The sequence below is a fragment of the Plecotus auritus genome (genome assembly GCF_963455305.1).
Source record: "Plecotus auritus genome assembly, chromosome: 7".
NCBI classification, from domain to species: domain Eukaryota; kingdom Metazoa; phylum Chordata; class Mammalia; order Chiroptera; family Vespertilionidae; genus Plecotus; species Plecotus auritus.
This window is the reverse complement of record NC_137774.1, coordinates 38,703,547-38,724,813: the sequence shown is the minus strand read 5'-3', so window position 1 is coordinate 38,724,813 and position 21,267 is coordinate 38,703,547. Positions and strand designations below refer to the sequence as shown.

Here is a 21,267-nt window from a genome sequence, read left to right as displayed (position 1 = left end):
TCTGCCAGAACCTTGAATTCACAGTCCGCATACTCCCCTCCTGGCTCTGACCCAAAACTGACTCACGTTTTCTGCTGGAACAGAGGTTCACCTTCCTCTTCACAAGACAGGAAGATGCAGCCACAGGTAGAGGAGGCCAGGAGGACGTCACATCGGCTGTCCTGTGGACACCACGAGCCTGTGCAGCCTAGTGTGACTGAATAGCTCCTGACTAGAAGGAAGCTCTGGAGTGCAGGCTTAGGATCTGCTCTGTGCACTGGGTTATGGTCAGTGCCTAGAGATGAGTCTGTACCTGGCTGGGCTTCTAATATTTTTGCTGAATGAATGAGCCCAAACCAGCCCCATCTCAGATAGCTGGGTGACCCTGGGGCCCCACTACTCACCTCTGGCATCTCTGATCTGGAGTCACCTGGGACAGGGACCCCTAATGGGATCTCCAATCTCTTTATGAAATGAGAAAAGAGCTTAGCCCAAGGCCCCAAAGAGAATCACAAATTTGGCAGAGGCTTCCTCAACAGGAAGAGGAAATGACCAACTGGCTCAATCACAGCCCCTCCTGCAGACCTCTCCACTGTCTAGGCACCCAGAGAAAACTTACCTGTAGGACCCCAGCCAGTCCCTACAATAACCCTATGAGCTGGCTCCCGGGATCACCGAGGGTTCAGAGGAACAAACACTGAGGGAGTGCAGTGACCTGAAGGCAAACAGCCAACAGGTGGCCTGGTGACCATGTGCTCTGGAGAAAGAGGGGCTCACCTGGTAAATAATTGGTCCCACAGCTGTTGGGTGGTAGCAAATGTTCTGTAGTAACAGACAGGAATGAAGGTGGGTTCCCTGCTCAGGAATTCGACCACTTTGTCCAGACAGTGTGCCGGGGCGATGCGCACCATACAGGTCTTTTTTTTTTTCTCCCTGTGAGGCCGAAGTTCATTGCGAAACTCCAGTATGTGGTACTAGGGCCAGTTGGCTGGTTGGCAGCTGGATCCTAAGGTTAAGCTGACTGGCCTCGGTGTTCTGCTCAGATGCCCGCAATCAGAGACCAGCCCTTGACCTCTTGCCACCCAGCTCTGAGTCTGGGCACAGGCTGGAGCTGGCTCCCAGGGAAGCAGAGTCCTGGCTTCCAGGAAGGGCAGGTCTTCAAGGCCAGAACCTTCTCGCTAGGAATGTTGGGCATCCTGAGGCCAAAACACATCTCCCATGATTCTCCAGCTCAACACTGTCCTCCTGACTCCCACCTGCCAGAGCGTTCTGGTTATTGAACAGAGCAATGAGGAGCTCCCAGTGAGGGGCAACCCCCTTAGGTTCCAGGCTGTGAGCGCATTCAAACCCAAAAAGGTTTCCCTTTGGTCTCCAGGGTCTGTGTCTGTAGTAAACTGAACTGTTCACAGAAAAGCAGCTGGGTCCTTCTGGGCAAGGCCAAGGCAGGGTGAAGGGCGGAGGGGGGGGGGGGGGCGAGGCGGGGCAGAGCTAGAAGGTGGAACTGGAGTGTCCAAAGATGCAGACGGGGAAGTGCTTGACGTGGGAGGACCACTGGGCTGCCAGCTGGAGAAATGTCACGTCGTTCCACTCCACATTGTCGATGATGACCGGCAGCATGTTCTGCTGGTGCTTGGCCTTGCAAACCAGGCGATGGATGCCCTTGATGCACTGGCTATTGGACTCCACATCCTCGTCCTTGGTTTCCTTGGGCGCCTTCTTTGTTTTCTCCTTGGTGACCACTGTCATGGACATGGCAGGTGTTGCTGTGGCCTTGCCACTGCTGTGCAGCCTGCTGACCTGGACAGACTGGAAGAAGCACTTGAGTGTGCTTTTGGCGGTAGGCAGGTCTTTCTTCTCCACGACTCTCTTTGTGTGTATTGGCTGGGCTGCCGTCCAGTAATCCACCTGCAGCTCCATCATCTCTGCATGGACACTCTGGCTGTGGGAGGACAGGCCCCCACTCATTGACGGGGGGGAGAGTGTGTTGGATGAGGCCTTCCTGGCAGGGGTCGGAAACTCACTGGAGCATGAGGGGGCCGCATCACCTGAGTCTCCTGACATGGATGAAGATGGTTCCACTCTTCCAACCTTCACTGCCCCCACAAAGGGGATGAACTTCTTTGAGGACTTCTTGTTGGGGCGCTGCTGCTTAGACATGAGCATGGCCTCTGCGATGGGCAGCAGGTAGACACAGTTGGCCCCCGCGACGTATTCTGTGATTCTCGACACAACGTCCTGTGTGTCCTGCAAGGTGTTCAGAGACTCCAGGTTGTTGAACATGTCCCACCAGTACAGGTCATGGAAGAAGTTGTAGTAGCGGCAATCCATGGAGCCCAGGTAGCTGGCCAAGGGGTGGGAACCCAGTGGGATGACCAGGAAGCGCATGTAGTCTAGCCATTGGGGTGGCTGGTGGGACAGCTGCTCCACGAAGACCCCCAGCACAGCGCTGAAGTAGGGCTGTGCTCCTGCCACCGCGATCTTCACAGGTGTCAGAGCCTGGGAATTGCAGTTGCAGTATCTCTGCATCCAGGAGACGATGATGCTGAAGGCCTCCTGGACGTCATCTGTGGAGCAAGTGCACACCACGGGCAGCGTGTGCCCCTGCAGGATGTCCGAAAGTAACTGGCCCTGCCATTCTGAGATGTTAACCAGGATGATGTTCTCAGGCAGCTTATCGTGGGAAATGAGGATGTTGTTTAGCTGGTCACACACGGGCTTCCTGGGGATCTGCCGCTGTCTCTGTGGTTCTGGGTCCTCGTTGTCCGGTCTGTTGCACCACTCATTCAGGGATGTGCTGCAGCCCCGGTGGCCAGACTGCTTCCTCTTGGACCTCCTGGAGGGGATGCCTAGAGACTTGGTGAAGCGCACTATGGATGGCAGCTTCCTGGTGAACCAACCCCGGGCGGAGGACTCTGCCTCCCGGCTGTCCTCCAGCTGTGCCAGCTGCTCCCCAGGGGAGCGAATTCTATGGGCCATTGAGTCAGAGCCACTATCACTTGACGTGCTGTCAAAGTATCGCCTGAGCTTGGGCTTTGGGGTGCTGGGGACGCTGATATCGTTCTCCATGTCCAGGCTACTCTCGCTTGAGCTCTCCACAATGTCATACCGACGGTCCAGGGCCTTCTCCACTTTGGGGACATGTCTCACAAGGGCCTGTTCTGAGGACGCGACCTTCTCCGACACTTGGGCCGTGAGCATAGATGCCACGGCTTTCTGGTGGTAATTCTGTTGCCAGGTCATGCACCTCCTTCTTACTATCAGGTTCCCTTCCTCAAAGTTCTTCTCCTGGGACTGCCTGTGGGCAGCACTGTAGCTGGCCACCTGGTGAAAGAATCTCTCAGACTGGCCGGCAGAGTCGGTTGGCGAGGTCTGGGCCGTGGTGCTGGCCTGCCTGGCACTGGCCTCATGATCGATGGGCTGGCTGGACAGGGAGGCCATCCGGATCTTGTCCACCTTAGTGGTGGGTGTGCTGTAGGCCACAAATTTGGAGTCACTGTGGCTTGGCTGCTTGCCTCCCGGGGAGCACGTGTTCTCAGGCAGGTGGGCCAGACTCAGAGGTTCCTTTCGGATCCTGGCGCTGTGGAGGCCCCACATCTCCATCTGCAAGCTAGAGTCTGACAGGCCTTCGATGCATGGCCTGAGCTTGGGATTGGGGCTGCTGAGGACACTGTGATTGTCCTTCATGTCTGGGCCGCTAGACAGGCCTTTGAAGTATGGCCTGAGCTTAGGTATGGGAGTGCTGAGGACGCTGTCATCGTCCTCAATGTCTGGGCCACTGTCACTGGGGTTCTCCAGCATGTCATACAGGAGGTCCAGGTCCTCCTCCACCTCCGGGACATGCTCCCCATGGTCCTGCTCAGGGTCCAGGACCTCCTCCCACACTTGGACTGTGTGCAGCCATAACAGGACTTTCTGGTGGTAGTTCTGTTGCCCGGTCATGGTCCTCTCTCTCACTTCCGGATTCCCCTCATTGAAGTCATCCTCCTCCTGGTCCTGCCTGTAGGCATCATTGGAACTGGCCTCCAGCTTGGAGAAGAAGTCCTCACACTTGCACTCAGAGTAGTTATCCGAGGACTCAGCCTTGGGACTGGCTTGCCTGGCGCTCTCCTCATGGTCGATGGGCGGCCTGGACAGGGAGGCCATCTGGATCTTGTCCACCTTGCTGGTGGGTGTGCTATAGGACACAAATGTATTGTCACTCTCACATGGCTGCTTGCCTCCCAAGGCCCACGCATTCTCTGGCATTTGGGCCAGACTCAGAGGCTCCATTTGGGTCATGTCACTGTAGCTGCCCCACATCTCCGTCTGCGAGCTAGAGTCTGACGGGCCTTCAAAGTATGGCCTGAGCTTGGGCCTGGGGATGCTGAGGACGCTCTAATCATCCTCCATGTATGGGTCACTTTTCCTGGGGTTCCCCATCATGTCAGACTGACGGTCCCTCTCTGACACTTTGGACCTGTGAAACAGCGCCAGGACTTTTCGCTTCAAGTTTCCTCGTATTGATCGCCGCTGCTTCTTTGGCTTCCCCTTCTCAAAGTCATCCTTGTGCAGGTCCTGTCTGTGCTTTCTACTGCAGCTGGCCTCCCGCTCAGAAAAGGAGCTATCATCCTGCCCCCCGGTGTAGTTACCTGTGGACTTGGCCTTCGGGCTGGCCTGCATGGCAACGTCCTCATGTTCGATGGGCTGACTGCACAGGGAGGAGATCCAGATCTTGGCCACCTTGGTGGAGGACTGCTTGACACTGCTGTAGAGGCTCAGCATCTGGCCACACTTGGGGTTTTGCTGCATGACCTCAGCCATGTGGATGGCGCCCGTGGCCAGTGTCTTGTAGTGCACGGCAGTCCTGTTCTTATAACGCTTCCTCTGCTCCAGCATGACCTGTAGCTTGTTGCCTTCTCCCTTGAGGAAGTGGGAGTACTGCAGGGAGAAGGTCAGTGCCAGGCCGGTCTCCACTGGTCCACTGGGAGGCAGCACAATCTCTTGGGACCTCAGGATGCACTTGGAGTCCTGCATCTTCACAGAAATCACCACAGAGTTGAGGTCTTTTGCCAGCTCCTTGAAGATCACTAGCTTCTTTAAAGTGAGACTGCACCACCTGGGCACGCAGCCGGGTCTGGAGCAGTCCACCGCCCAGATGGCGAACAGCTTCTGGGGTACCTGTGTTTTGAGCACAGTGGATGTGCTGGCCAGGCCCACAGTTCGTGAGGAAGCTGCAGCTGCTGGCACCTTACTGGTCCTTTTCCTACTCAGGGTTGATGGTTTGTCCTCCTGTGGTGGGACAGAGGAGGGACATGATTGGTGACAAGAGGTGGGGCATAAGTGATCGAGTGTGGAGACACAAAAAGTGGCCACTCGCTAACCTGTAATTAGGTCAGGGAAGGCCTGGGTGGTGGTCTTTTAAACTCAGAGACCTGAAGTTGTCACAAAGGATGTCCTAAAGTTAAAACTTTTTATCTAAAAGCAAATTATGGTGGGTCGCCATGTGCTAGGCTGGAATCCTCTCTTAAAAAAAGTCAATCTTTACCTTCACTGAACATGCCTTAACTTAACTGAACATAGCTTTAGAATGTCAAAGGAATTTTCCTTGTTCTGGACACTCTGTGCTCTGTGGAGACCACAAATCCCCTCATTGTTATTGAGTTCATTGTTGGCTGTTCTATCCTATATCCACCTATGGAAAGAAGTATGTGTCTATCATTTTACTTTTTATCCAATCTATCACCAATGGATTTCATGCAACCCACATACATCTCCACTTTTGACTGTAATATCTAAAATAAGGTGAAAACTGCCATTCTCCAGAGCATTATTTCAATCCATTGAGATTTTGCTTCAAGGCAATTGACAGTTTGGCTCAGATAAAATCGCAACAATTGTTCACAGTTTTGACTGCTTCTTACATTGACATTTACTTGGCACAATACAGCAGGATCCCAGAAAAGCTTGCCCAGCACCACCCTGCAGACCTACACCTGGTACTGGGATGCAGAAAAGGGCCCATTAACCCACCAGTTCCCTGCCCGTTGGGTGAACTTGTGTGAGTTGTCTCTTGGATCCAGGCCCTTCCCTTGCTTGTGCTGCTGACTTTATTTGAGCCATATTTTTGAATACTCTTGGTGGAACTAAGGTTAATGGTTGACAGATCCCAGGCTAAGGAGAGACAGGAGGAAAAATGGGCCTGGTTCTGTGTTTTCTAGTGGAATTGCCTTTTGAGAGACTGGGGACAACACCTTGGCTGTATAAATGAGAGCTGATCTGGTTCACCTAGGAAGATAAAGGGGCACATCCTCCTAGCTACACGAATTTCAGGTGTTCTTAGACAACTGAGGATCTTTGCAGATGTGTCAGAGGTCATTCCTCACAACATGCCCGAGCCCCGTAGGGAAACTCCAACACAACTGTAACTAAACCAACTCGCTCTTCACGGAGAGCACTAATAAGGTGTGGTCCATCTGCACTGGTAGCCCTTCTTGTTGTTTTACACAGCATGGAGAGAAACCGAGGCACAGAATAGGGTTGAATGAGACTCTAGGGGATGAGCATCGTGCAGCTCAACCCACAAAGCAACACACTTCAACCCACTACATCACACCCTCAAAAATGTGCTGAGACTCTGCAGACACCAAACAACAATAAAAACAACAGCAGCAAACAAACCTCTATTTAACATGGGAAGTTGTGCCTCCACGGCTGGGAACTCCCAGACTCCAGCCCTCATTAATATCCCTGATACGGAGCCTTGACTTGCAAGTGCTTTACAGAAATAGGAAGATTTATCTAGAAAATAGCAACTATAAAGTGACCAATACACAGTTGTCTTTGCGTGCCTAAGTTAATTTTTCGCAGGGAAAAAAGAAAAACTAGAAAAATGCCGGTCTGAAAATTAAACTGATTGAATGAATAGGACGCATATCTTGATTTGGAAATTAGAAACTTCTAAGGAGAAGCACCAATAAACTCTCCTTCAAAAAGAAATTAATAAGAAATTAAGATGGCGGCATAGGTAATCACCTATACTTGCTGCCTCTCACAACCACATCAAAACCATGACTAAATGGCAGAACAACTACCACCCAGAACTGCGGGAAAGCTGGCTGAGTGGAAGTTCCACAACTAGAGAGGTGAAGAAAGCGCATTGAGACCAGTAAGAGGTGCAGAGGCGAGGAAAGTGCTGGCACCTGGATGTGCTGCTCTTTAAACCTAGAGATAAAAGCTCCCACTTGCTCTGAACTCCAGTTCCCTGCGAGACTCTGGGGGACCCAGGTACATACGGGGTGAAACTGGACTGTCTGGCATTGGGACAGGAACGCGAGGGCGGCTTACTCTTAGAGATGCCCGCAGCGATCATTGTTCCTGCATGGGGGCGCAGGACGCAGAGAACCTGGGACTTTCCAGTTCAGGGCAGCCATTGCTGTTTGCTCTGTCCTGGTGATTCTCAGAGACCCCGCCCCATGCCATTTACAACCCCACCCAAGCTGTGTGCAGCAGCTTTTGCATATGAATGGCCTGTCCTTTAGCCTAAAACAAACTACAGCTGGGTCAGAGAGACCCAGAGATTCCAAAAGAAGAGATTCCCACCACCTGGCAGCAGCAGCGGCCTTGCTTCACAGCTGGGCCTTGTCTGGGCACTTCCAAACCCCATACAAAGAGGAGGAATCTGCAGATGTCTCTGTAGCTCCTGCTGGGCGGCCCCAGACAATGACTGACCTTGCACCTCCTTGGAGATCCAAGAGCCAGTGTACCCAGTGGTCAGAGTGAGACCATACTGGATTACAACTCTTCACATCCCTAAGAGACACACACACAAGGAGCAGACTCAGTGAGCACCAAAGCCCCACTGAAGCAAGTTCTGCCCCGTAAGGGTGTGTCCTGTGCAACAGATCTTCCAGTGTAGACACAGCTGGTCATCACAGCCTATTGGCCTGGAGGTCAATTCGTTCCAGTGATATCAACAGCAATCAAGGGTTAACTACAACAAGGCTGTGCAAACAGCCCCCAAAGGGGTGCAACAAGAGTGTCCACCTCGGGTGACTGGGGAGGCTGAACCACTGAGCCCTATAGGACAATAACCACACAAGGCCACTCTATCAACTCAAGGACACTTAGCAGCTACCCAGTACATAGAAACAAACACAGGGAAGCAGCAAAAGTGTGGAGACAAAGAAACAAGTCACAAATGAAAGAAATGGATAAAAACAAAATACTGGATATAGAGTTCAAAGCCACAGTTATAAGGTTACTCAAGAAACTTCTAGAAACCTCAGAGAAGTTTAGTGAGAACCTCAAGGATATGAAAAAGGACCAATCAGAAAAAAAGTATACACTGACTGAAATTAAGAATAATATACAGAGATCCAACAGCAGACTACAGAATCCCAAGAATCAAGCCAAAGATTTGAAATACGAAGAAGCAAAATACACCCAACTGGAAAAGCAAAATGAAAAAAAGAATCCAAAAATATGAAGATAGTGTAAGGAGCCTCTGGGACAACTTTAAGCATACCAACATCCAAATTATGGGGGTGCCAGAAGAAGAGAGAGAGCAAGATATTGAAAACCTATTTGAAGAAATAATGACAGAAAACTTCCCCTACCTGGTGAAAGAAATAGACTTACAAGTCCAGGAAGTGCAGAGAACCCCAAACAAAAGGAATCTAAAGAGGACCACAACAAGACGCATCACAATTAAAATGCCAAGGGCAAAAGACAAAGAGAGAATCTTAAAAGCAGCAAGAGAAAAACAGTTAGTTACCTACAAGGGAGTACACATACGACTGTCAGCTGATTTCTCAACAGAAACTATGCAGGCCAGAAGGGAGTGGCAAGAAATATACAAAGTGATGAATAGCAAGAACCTACAACCAAGATTATGCAGCAAAGCTATCATTCAGAATTGAAGGTCAGATAAAGAGTTTCACAGACAAGAAAAAGTAAATGAGTTCATCACCACCAAACCAGTATTATATGAAATGCTGAAGGGTATTCTCTAAGAAGAGAAAGAAAAAGGTAAAGATAAAAATTATGAACAACAAAGTGACAACAAATATATGTCTATCAACAAGTGAATCTAAAAATCAAGTGAATAAAAAATCTGAAGAACAGATAAACTGGTGAATATAATAGAATCAGGGGCATAGAAAGGGAATGGACTGACAATTCTCGGGGGGGAAGGAGGTGTGGGGGGTGCGGGAAGAGATTGGACAAAAAGCTTATACCTATGGACAAGGACAATGAGGGGGGTGGGGGTAAGGGCATGGGGTGGGGTGGGAACTGAGTGGAGGGGAGCTATGGGGGGAAAAAGAGAAACAACTGTAATAATCTGAACAATAAAGATTTATTTTTAAAAAATGAAATTTCAGAGATTATCTCTGAACTCTCCTGAAGCTAATAAATGCTAACACCCCATCTCCCCCTTCTATAGCACTTCCACTCCATCTTTTGCTCTCTGAGCTTCCTTGTCCAGACGTGTTCTTTCCCTTCCCTTCTTCATTCCTCTTCTGTCTCCTCCACTACCACTCCCTACTGACTTAAGGGAAAATGAGAATAGGAATCCTACCAGCTCCCTTTGGAGAAAAGCTGCTCTCAGCCAGGGAGCAACCAGCAATTGTTCTCGATTTTCTCTATGGCCCTGATTGGTTCACAAAGAAATTTCACTGTTAGAACATGTAATCCTGGCTATTCTAACCTATCCCAATTAATATACTCCTGGTGCCTGGGAGCAAAAGCAACAGAATTACTAAATAAGGTTGTAAGAAAACTCCTGTAGAGAAGTCTGTCCACGTGAAAGATTATAGGAAACTGAAATAGGATTTAGAAAAAGTAAACAAACACAAACAAGCATAGGTTGCTCCAAGTGTGTTTCACCTTCTCACTGATACTTTGGCAGAATTTTAAATTATCATTAAAAGGGAAGCCACTGCCCTAGCCAGTTTGGCTCAGGAGATAGAGTATCGGCTTGCAGACTGAAGGGTCCCATGTTTGATTCTGGTCAAGGGCACAAGCCCAGGATGCGGGCTCTATCCCCAGTAGGAGGCGTGCAGGAGTCAGCCAATTAATGATTCTCTCTCATCATTGATGTTTCTATCTCTCTCTCCCTCTCCCTTCCTCTCTGAATTCAATAAAAATCTATTTAAAAATGGGGGGAGGGGAGAAGCCACTAAGTACCCTGTATATACTACGGTTGCTTTATTTGTTCTTAACCGCGCCCAATTGCTTTCACCATCTAAATAAAGCTTCCCTACAAATGTCTGTTTTTTAATCAAAACCTGTTTCCTTCCAACTAGGGAATGTTATGGGAATATATATATATATATTTATATATTTATATAGGTTGCTTATCAAATCTTCCCCAATTCACCTGTTAAATGAGTGGGGGTTTTTCTTTTTAATGAAATCAGTGATGCTTATATATGCTTTTTCCAGAATAGTTACATATATACTCAGAATAAGTGAACCAGATACTGAACCAAAAGGGAAATTAATGATTTTAAAGGAACCTTGCAGGAGGAAACTAAGCTTGAGATTGACCGAACGTTTGCTAATCATCTTTTCTTCATTATTATCTTCCACAAGAGCCTGAGAGATGGCTTCACAGGGTCCCCACCCTACTCAGAATGGCCTCAAACAGCCCAAACACCTGCCTGTAACACTTGGCTTGCTCTTATGTCTCTCTATAAATGGGGAACCAGCCCACAGTGACTTGAGAATCCTCTTTTGGGGTACATATTCACCAAATGGGAGAAACTTGACCCTGAGTCCTTCAAGAAAGAATCCAACCTTCATTTGTTACCCCACCTACCTGGTCCCAATATAAAGTGGGTGATAGAGAGGTTTCACACCATTAATTTCAAGATTATCTTGCAGCTAGGACCTGTTTTGCCATTCCCAAGGGAGATGGACAGAGGTTTCATATACCTGAAAGCCTTTATTCCTCTCAGACGTATGTGCTTTCTGGAAACTAGAAAAATGTACCCAAATAGAAAGAAACATTCAAAAAATGAGTGAATGATTTGGTCAGTCCCTTGCCAACATTTGAGTGGCAACCCAGTCCCTGAGGTATTGAAAATGACTATCCTTGTTTGACAAATGAAGTTGTCAAGGGGCCAGAGGTTTGGCTCTAGAAACAATTCAAAGCCCATCAACTCCTTTTACCTTCCACAAACCTCCCCTATTCATTTCAGAGGCTTGTAGATAATTGGCTTTATGCAACCAAAGTCCCAGAACCTTTGTAGTGGTAATACCTGAGTTCACCAAGACCTCTTGTCTAGGCCATTTTTAAAAAAACAAATCTCTGGAAGATATGTCTTATCCCAATAGAAAAAAATATCTTACCAACCAACACAAATCACTTTAGCTTATTTCAACTATTTCTTTCTAACTTAGTAAGTTTTAATGAAAGTTATAGAATATCTAGATATTTTGAAATAACATGAAATACTGAAACATTGATTGCTAGACAAGTCTTAAGTTCCCCTGCTTTTGGGTTTTTTATTACAGGACTGTAAAATTGATTTGGAGCTGTTGATGTAATGTTTTGTGCTTTGTTGAAGGTGTGTTTCTTTTTTTTTTTTTTAACTTATTTTGTGTGTTTTTTTGTTGTTTTTTTAATTTAATAAATCTTTATTGTTCAAATTATTACAATTGTTCCTCTTTTTTCCCCATAGCTCCCCTCCACCCGGTTCCCACCAATCCTCTGCCCTTACCCTCCCGCACTGTCCTCATCCATAGGTGTACGATTTTTGTCCAGGCTCTTCCGTCATCCCCCACACCCTTTTTCTCCCGAGAATTGTCAGTCCACTCCCTTTCTATGCCCCTGATTCTATTATATTCACCAGTTTATTCTGTTCATCAGATTTTTTTATTCACTTGATTTTTAGATTCACTTGTTGATAGATATGTATTTGTTTTTCATAATTTTTATCTTTACCTTTTGCTTCTTCTTCCTCTTCTTAAAGAATACCTTTCAGCATTTCATATAATACTGGTTTGGTGGTGATGAACTCCTTTAGCTTTTTCTTATCTGTGAAGGTCTTTATCTGCCCTTCAATTCTGAATGATAGATTTGCTGGGCAGAGTAATCTTGGTTGTAGGTTCTTGCTCTTCATCACTTTGAATATTTCTTGCCACTCCCGTCTGGCCTGCATGAGAAATCAGCAGACAGCTGTATGGGTGCTCCCCTTATAGGTAACTAACTGTTTTTCTCTTGCTGCTTTTAAGATTCTCTCTTTGTCTTTTGCCCTTGGCATTTTAATTTTGATGTGTCTTGGTGTGGTCCTCTTTGGATTCCTTTTGTTTGGGGTTCTCTGTGCTTCCTGGACTTGTAAGTCTATTTCTTTCACCAGGTGGGGGAAGTTTTCGGTCGTTATTTCTTCAAATAGGTTTTCAGTATCTTGCTCTCTCTCTTCTTCTGGCACCCCCATAATTCTGATGTTGGTATGCTTGAAGTTGTCCCAGAGGCTCCTTACACTATCTTCAACTTTTTGGATTTTTTTTTTCTTTTTGCTTTCCCAGTTGAGTGTTTTTTGCTTCTTCGTATTTTAAATCTTTGACTTGATTCTTGCGAACCTCTAGTCTGCTGTTAGATCTCTGTATAATATTTTTTATTTCAGTCAGTGAATGTTTGATTTCTAGTTGGTCCTTTTTCATATGCTCGAGGGTCTTGCTAAATTTATTGGCCTTTTCTAGAAAATTCTTGAAAAACCTTATAAGTTTTGAACTCTATATCCAGTTGTTTGCTTTCCTCCATTTCTTTCATTTGTGATCTGTTTCTTTGTCTCCACATTTTGGCTGCTTCCCTGAGTTGATAGAGTGGCTTTGTGTGCTAGGTGTCCTATAGGGCCAGTGGCTCAGCCTCCCCAGTTACCTGAGGTGGACACTCTTGGTGCACCCCTTTGTGGGCTGTGTGCACAATCTTGCTGTATTTAAGCCTTGATTGTTATTGGTATCACTGGGAGGAATTGACCTCCAGGCCAAATGGCTGTGAGGATCAGCTCTGTCTTCGCTGGGAGAACTTCTGTGCTGGAGACACCCTTATGAGACAAGACTTGCAAAAGCCTCTGTGCTCAGCTTGGATTGGGCAGAGTCTCAGGGCAGAGCAGACAGCATTGGTTTCCCATTAGCCGTGCCCTAATAGGCCCCTGTGTCACAGTGTCCCATGGTAATCGCTGCAAGCACCTCTGAGGGAAAGCCGCACTCAAGTTCCACCTGCTGCCAGACAGTCCAGTTTCTCCCTGAATGAGTCTGGGTCCCCAGAGTCTCTCCCGGAACTGGAGTTCAGTGCAGTTGGGAGCTTTTGTCTCCCTCCGGATTGAAAAAGCCAGCCGCGTATTCAGTTGCCAGCCCTCACCACGCCCATGTGCCTCAGTACCTCTGCCTTCCGCAGTTCCTCTGAGTCTCAGTATACTTTTCTCTTTCCTGACAGTCCAGTTTCACCCCTTATGAGTCTGGGTTCCCAGAGTCTTGCCCGGAACTGGAGTTCAGCGCAGTTGGGAGCTTTTGTCTCCCTCCCGCTTGATAAAGCCAGCAGCACACTCAGTTGCCAGTCCTCTCCGCGCGTGCGTCTCAGTACCTCTGCCTCCAGCAGTTCCTCTGAGTCTCAGTGTGCTTTTCTCTACCCTTCTAGTTGTAGAATTTTCACTCAGCCAGCCTTGCCGTGTTTCTGGATGATGTCCATTTTGTCTTTTAGTTGTAGTTTTGAAATTGTTGTGCAAGGCAGCAGTTTAGGTTTTTACCTATGCCGCCATCTTGGTTTCTCCTCCCAAAGGTGTGTTTCTTGAACGTGAGAGTGTGACTAAAATATGTTCATCAACATAAGTCTAAGGAACGCTGGTTGTTCACTTTTGTGCTTATCACTGGAAATTAAGGCTCCTAAGAGTTAAAAGTTCCAGTTAAGTTGGAAGAAATTATATAGTTGTGCTAATAGAAGGCTTGAGGTATGGGGAGTCATATTTGAAGGAAAAGCACAAATGTAATTTTCTCTAAGGATAGTGATTTCTGAATGGGTAAGAAGGTTTGTGAAAGTTCATGAAAGGTTTGTAAAAGGGGGTACGGGCTATAAACTTTTGTGAAAGTTTTATATAAAATATTCTTGTATTTTCTCTGAAAAAAATTATGTGTATAGCCTTTATGTGATATGTGTTCATCGATGTGATATGTGTGGTGAATTTTCAGCCTCCAGATGTCATTAGTAGGATATAATCTTTTACCTAAAAGATTAAATACTTATGTAAATTAAGGTGAATTCTGTAGTCTGGACTAAATATTTAATATTAAAACTGTTTGTAAGTATGATTAATGTCTTTAGAGTTATTACCATAAGCCTGTGTTTGCTTTACTTAGATTTACAAAAAGGACAAGGTATAATCTTTTGCATATGTATATTTGACAACCTTCCTAAAGTTCCCATTTTAAGAGACTTTTTTAAAAAATATATATTTTATTAATTATTTACAGAGAGGAAGGGAGAGAGATAGAGAACTAGAAACATAAATGAGAGAGAAACATCGATCAGCTTCCTCCTGCACACCTCCTACTGGGGATGCACCTGCAACCAAGATACATTCCCTTGACCGGAATCTAACCTGGGACCCTTCAGTCCACATGCCGATGATCTATCCACTGATCAAAACCGGTTAGGGCTTAAAAGACTTTTTATACAAAAGGTGGCTGTGTTGGTAAGGATGCAGAGAAAAAGGAACTCTTTTGCACTGCTGGTGGAATGCAGACTGGTGCAGCAACTGTGGAGAACAGTATGGAGTTTCCTCAAAAAACTAAAAATGTAACTCCCATTTGACCTAGTGATCCCACTTCTAGGAATATATCCCAAGAAACTAGAAACACGAATCAGAAAGGATATATGCACCCCTATGTTCATAGCAGCACAATTCACCATAGCTAAGATTTGGAAACAGCCTAAATGCCCATCAGCAGATGAGTGGATTAAAAAACTGTGGTACATCTACACAATGGAATACTACGTTGCAGTAAAAAAGAAGGAGTTCCTACCATTTGCAACAACATGGATGGAGATGGAGAGCATTATGCTAAGTGAAATAAGCCAGGCAGAAAAAGATAAATGTCACATGATCTCACTCATTTGTGGCATATAATCAACGGCATAGACTGATGAACAAGAACAGATCCAGAGACTGAGAAATGTCGATCAGAACCTCAAACCTCAGGGAAGGAGGGGGTCGGTGGAATAAGGGAGAGAGATCAACCAAGGGACTTGTGTGCATGCATATGAGCCTAATCAATGGATGCAGACAACAGGCGGGTGGGGCATGAGTGGGGGGTGGGAGGTAATGGGGGAATAAGGACACATATGTAAAAAAATAATAATAAAAATAATTTTTTTTAAAAAAGGTGGCTTTGAGTTAATTCCAATGGGCCCTGGAATACCTCAAGGATATATTCTCTCTCCTTATTAAAGGGCCATTGTTGAACTGAAATAGTCCTACTTAATATGCTTGAAATTACTTGAGAAGCTTTGCCAAATTAAAAAATGAAAACAACTGTGCTATTTGTGTACATATATTTTTATTAAAATGGATGTTCTAAAGATTTCAACCTGTCCTAGGAAGGAACATAGAAAGATTCAAAGAAAAGTTCAAATTGGAAACTCTCAGATGTAACAGGGGTCTTGGTGTCAGCGACACCAGGCCAGCCAAGAGGGATGGTTCCCCATGAGGACATCTGGCAGTGGGACTCTGGTTATTTGTGGCTCAAACATTGGAAGTTTATGAATTATACCCAATGCTCAATACAAGAAGCCATGGACAATGTTTTAAAATCTTACATATTATTTGTTCTTTTTATATTGAAATTGTGTATTGAATCCAAATATATACATATACTTATATATTTTCATATTATTCTCTGTCATTTTATAGTAATTATTATTTTCCAAAAATTATTGCCTTGAAATGTTATAGTTTACAAAAAAAGCAAAGTTTTTTATCAATTGCATTACAATAAAAACTATAACCATGCCACTTTGTTTTGTCATTCGTAGTTATTGTTTTATTCTAATGAATTTTCAAATATGTTACATCTTTAGAAAAATCCATGAAAAGGACTGTGACTTACTCTAAATTACAGGTTACTAAGCAGGTCACATCTTTGAACTGAATGAAGAAGTATAGAATTCTAAGGAATAACTGAATTCATGAAAATACTGGCAAATAATCAGGATAAACAAAAAAAAATGGGTATGGAACTAAATGAAGTGAAGATGATTATTGTTGTTATGACTCTGTTTAAAATACTGCTGATTTTTAAATCTTTTTTATTTCCAAATGTAAGGGAAAATAAAAGCAGACATTCTATATTACTATCAATGACTCACTAAGGTTATAGGCCTGAAATGAGTGACATTCATTTCATAGTACTCCCAAGAGACAAAGACTTTAAAGACCAAAACTTACAACCAGGAGATTTTTATTTATTGAAACATTAATTAAAGACTCTCTCCAATGTGGAAAAAAGGGTGTTACCTTATCAGATGCCCTACCACAAATGGACATCTGTCTCTGACACTGGCCTCCATCCACCATGGAGATTGAAGACTTTTCAAGGGTGAGAAACCACTGGCCATGGGGGCTGACAGCTATCCCAAGAAGTCAACAAGGCCTGGATGCTCACAAATTACTGCTGCTCAAACCTTGTTCTTCTATCTCCTAATTGTTATTGATTAAATGTACATCAACTGACTTTATATTGTTATGACCCTCTTTATGGTTTCCTAATGGAAACAATATCTGTCTCCCCAGGCCCCTCCCTTATTACACATGAAAAGTTGAATTTGGATACCTGCTAATTTTTCCCATCTACTAGACAATGACATTATGATGATCAGTTATGATAACGAAAGAGTAGAGAGTCTTAATTCATCTGGCCAAACATAGCATAAGTACAAGTGACAGTGGATGAAGGAGGAAAACATATACTTAGCTTAATGAACCATTATGATAATGCATGCAAAGGGTTTTTTGGTTGGCTGAGATGCTTATTCCCCTCAGTCTAGCACTAGATATTTTCTATTCCTAAATGGTGTTACTGCTTTAATACTGTTGCTTTTGTTCTTGGTATGGAAATATTATACTCGATGCAAAATACTAAAACTTAAGACAAGCAGCAAAAGTACCCTGCTCATGGTAGCTCAAAATTTAAAATTGATCCAGAATATTTTGTAACAAGGACATAGAGGATCTCATGGCCTCCCATTCACCTGCCTTTTATTTTAAATAATAATAAAAATTACACCTTGAAAGCCATTTAAGTTTATTTAAGGTCTTGTCTCATCCCCAATGATCCATTGTTCAGCAAGACAAAACACTAACACTGATCATCAATGCATAATGTGTATTGATTTATGAACAAAAGGAGAATGTGTGGACGAAAAAAGGGGCCACATGCTCACCTGACTACGTCAGGGAAGTCCTGTGTGGAGTCCTTGCAAACTCAGAGACCTTAAGTAATTACAAAGGATGGTCTGAAATTAAAACACTAACTCAATGGAGCTCATGGTGGGTAGTCATGTCGTAGTCTGGCATCTTCCCTGACAAAGGTCCATCTTTACCCTAACAGAGTCTATGTACTGCCTTTTTGCATCTATGATAACATGTCTTTGGATTATCAAAGGAATCTTCCTTATTTTGGACAACTCATGCACAGGCACCACTCTGTGCTCTGCAGAGATCACAAATCCCTTCGTTGTTATTGAGTTCATTGTTGACTTGAAGCTATCCTACATCCACCTATGGAAGTATGTGCCTATCATTGTACCGGTGATCCAATCACAGAAGTTTCCACACTTTGCTTTCTCCTGTCTGCCTAATCTATCACCCATGGATTTCATGTGACCCACATATGTCTGCACTTTGCTTGTAACTTATTTTTTTTTTAAATATATTTTATTGATATTTTACAGAGAGGAAGGGAGAGGGATAGAGAGCTAGAAACATCGATGAGAGAGAAACATCGATCAGCTGCCTCCTGCACACCTCCCACTGGGGATGTGCCCGCAACCACAGTACATGCCCTTGACCGGAATCGAACCTGGGACCCTTGAGTCCGCAGGCCGACGCTCTATCCACTGAGCCAAACCGGTTTCGGCTGCTTGTAACTTATAACATAAGGTGCAAAATTGTCATTCTCCCGTGCGTTCTCTCAACCCATTGAGATTTTGCTCTCTGGCAATTGTCGACACTTTGGATCAAATAAAGGCACAAAACTTCTTCACAGCTTTGAAAGTTTTTCACATTGATAAGAGAAAAGGTTCTTGGCAGGAAAAGTAGAATTGGAGGTAAGGAATATGAAACACATTAGTATCTTAGGTCATTTTCTTAGCAGAGGACAGACAGCACATGATGTATTAACAGTGTCACCGTGTGATTTCTGACAAAACATCCCAATGTAAGATGAGACACAGAGGCTTTTCGTGGGGTGGAGGGTCTGGATATTAGGACATGTGGATTGTTCAGGGTGGCACCGTTGTCATGGCAACAGAAGGTTATAAGGTCTAGGTCCCACAGAAATGAAGACATGAATCACCTTGATAACCAGTCCCCGTCCTGGTACAATGTGCAGCTCAGGGAGGCCCCAGCTCCTGACCTGGAGGATACAGGGACCCAGATCCCTTTGGGAACTGGACACTAGGAGGGATCTTAGGGGAGGAGCAGGGTGCCTTCTGGAACTCAGGTCCTATTGACACCCAGGGGTTCTGGAGTCTGGATCAACTGGGCACCTATACTCACCCTGCGGCCATGCTGCATGCTGGAGGAGGTATGGGGCACCTGCGCCTCCTGCAGGGGCATGGAGTTGAGGACCCCATCTGTCAGCTCCTCTCTGTTCTCCTGTGCGGAGCTCTGTAAAGACAGTTCCCAGTCACCAGGGGAAAGCCTCAGAGCCCTGTTTTGCTGGTTCTGTGACCCCTGTGACCCTCCACTCCAGACACACACACACACTGTGATCTGCTGAGACCTCCACTGACGAGGAAAAGGCGTGACAGCCTGAGGACTAGGACTCCCATTGGCACAGATAGAGACCCCTCTAGAAGCCCATCTCCAACTACCTGCCCTGCCCTACCCTGGGGTGTGATCACAGCAGGACCTCTAGGTCAGTGGTTCTCAACCTTTCTAATGCCGCGACCCTTTAATACAGTTCCTCCTTTGTGGTGACCACCAACCATAAAATTATGTTCGTTGCTACTTCATAACTGTAATTTTGCTACTGTTAATGAATCATAATGTAAATACCTGTGTTTTTTGATGGTCTTAGGCTCTAAAGCAGCGGTTCTCAACCTGTGGGTTGCAACCCACAGGTTGAGAACCACTAGCAGGGTCGCCTAAGACCATTGGAAAACACAGATATTTACATTGCGATTCATAACAGTAGCAAAATTACAGTTATGAAGTACCAAAAAAAATAATTTTATGGTTGGGGTCACCACAACATGAGGAACTGTATTAAAGGGTCGCGGCATTAGAAAGATTGAAAACCACTGCTCTAGGTGATCCGCTGCCCCCAAAACTGTTCCTGCCCCAGTGGTCTCCCTTCAGGTCCCTCTTCCCACCACATGAAGGGAAGGCATGTGGGCTGCACAGGGATGGCCCACAGAGGAGGCAGGCCTGGCGTGAATGGGTCTGACCCAGGCCACCTTCTCTTACCTGACGGGATCTTCTTGAAAACGGCCAGAGGTGTCGGGCACGAGTGTTGAACCGTCTACAGAGTCTGGAACAACTCTCACTGCAGGGTCTCTGGGAACCAGAGCCCTGATAACTGGGAACACAACAAGAGAACATCTTGAACTGTCAACCGTCTCTTGCCAAGTGAGTGGCGGTTGGGCAGTTGCTAGAAAGTGGGTGCCTGGTTACGGGGGTTCCAAGTTCTATTAGGAAGTGACCTCACTTCCTGGGATTGCCACCCCCCCCAACACCCCTCACCTAATAACAGCTATAGATAGTCCTGTGGGCTACTGACTGCTCACCCACCTTCTCCATGGAATACCAACAGTGTACACAGTGACACCAACACACCCCTCTCCACAGCCCCTAGAAGATTTGGCTATAGCCAAGGTCCCAGATTTGAGGAGACAGACCTGGGCTAAAACTCAACCCCTCATTTTTACCACTTCTTGATCCTGGATAAGTCACTGTACCTGTCAGGGCCTGTCTCTCCCCTGCCTGCCCAATGGGTTATTGCAGCATGTGCTTCTTAGCGATGTTCAGGCTCATGAGGGGGAGTAGCTATCAAGTAGGAGGAGGACTCTCACAGGCAAATGTGCCTCCAAACTCTTTTTCTTCCTATTGTCACCTCCTCGGTGTCTGCTTTTCTTCTGTCTGTGCGCACACACACACAAGAGCTAGTGCTAGGTTGCATTGTGTTAACAGAGCCCTGAATCTCAGTGGTTTGCAGCAGCAAAGGTTAATTTGATAGCCATGTGACTTCAATGATCTGATGGATCTAAAAAGAGTTCCTATCTTTTGGATTGTTCATCTTTTCTCTTCTTGTAAGGATAACAGTAAGGACTTCCAAGCTCTTATATGTCAGAGTGGAAACCAGAAGTCAATGTTTTATTTGACAATGGCCTGTGGTGGACATGACTTCCAATTCCCCCTTTCTAATAGCTGCCAATTTCCACATCCAGCTGGTTCTGGGGTATGTGGGTCAGGGCCCCAGAGTGGAGGTATCAGCACATTTCTTTGGTCAGACCACAGTGATGATGGTTGTATGTGGACATGTGACTTCAGTGAGTTTAATAAGATTCTTTATACTTGTGACCAGAAGAAAATTCTGGATGTTCTCAACTAAATTAGAGCAGTAAGCGAGTGAGAGAAAGAGACAGAGCTGTTCGCCTGTAATAGTTGGGAGCCAGTGGACTGAAGGATCTTGGGTTTGATTCCAGTTAAGGGTACATACTCAGTTGCAGGCTAGATCCTTAGCCCTGGTCTGGGCAAGCGAAGCAGGCAGCCAATCAATGTCTCTCTTTCTCACATCAATGTTTCTCTCTGTCTTCCTCCCTCCCTCCCAATCTCTCTAAAAACCAAGGGAAACTTATCCTTGAGTGAGAATTAACTAAAAATATTTTTAGTGAGAAGAATGGCACTGCCACTTGCATTGAAACCTCAGGACTGTTAGCTGAGTTCATTAAGGCTTGTTTTTTTTCACGTGAAAGATGAGTTGCAAGAATAAAATTGAGTAATAAAGTGCTTAACATAAAGATTGGCATGTGGTGGGCACTCAATATATATTGCCCATTACTATTATAAATACAATAGAGGCCTGATG

General features: G+C 45.6%; 1 protein-coding gene and 1 pseudogene across 2 annotated transcripts in view; both read right to left on the bottom strand.

Annotated features, from left to right (window-relative positions):
• Positions 1-1,467: 1,467 nt before the first annotated feature.
• Positions 1,468-4,278, bottom strand: LOC308252557 (phosphofurin acidic cluster sorting protein 2-like; the record flags this gene model as incomplete). The annotated part of the gene is made up of 1 exon (XM_080677354.1): positions 1,468-4,278. The coding sequence occupies one exon, from the start codon at positions 4,276-4,278 to the stop codon at positions 1,468-1,470; it is 2,811 nt and encodes a 936-aa protein (XP_080533480.1).
• A 75-nt stretch (positions 4,279-4,353) lies between these two features.
• Positions 4,354-21,267, bottom strand: part of LOC308252556 (phosphofurin acidic cluster sorting protein 2-like) — a 40,634-nt pseudogene continuing 23,720 nt past the window's right edge. The window contains exon 5 of the transcript in view: positions 4,354-5,136. The product of the transcript in view is annotated as a phosphofurin acidic cluster sorting protein 2-like (transcript). The remainder of the gene's footprint in view (positions 5,137-21,267) is intronic.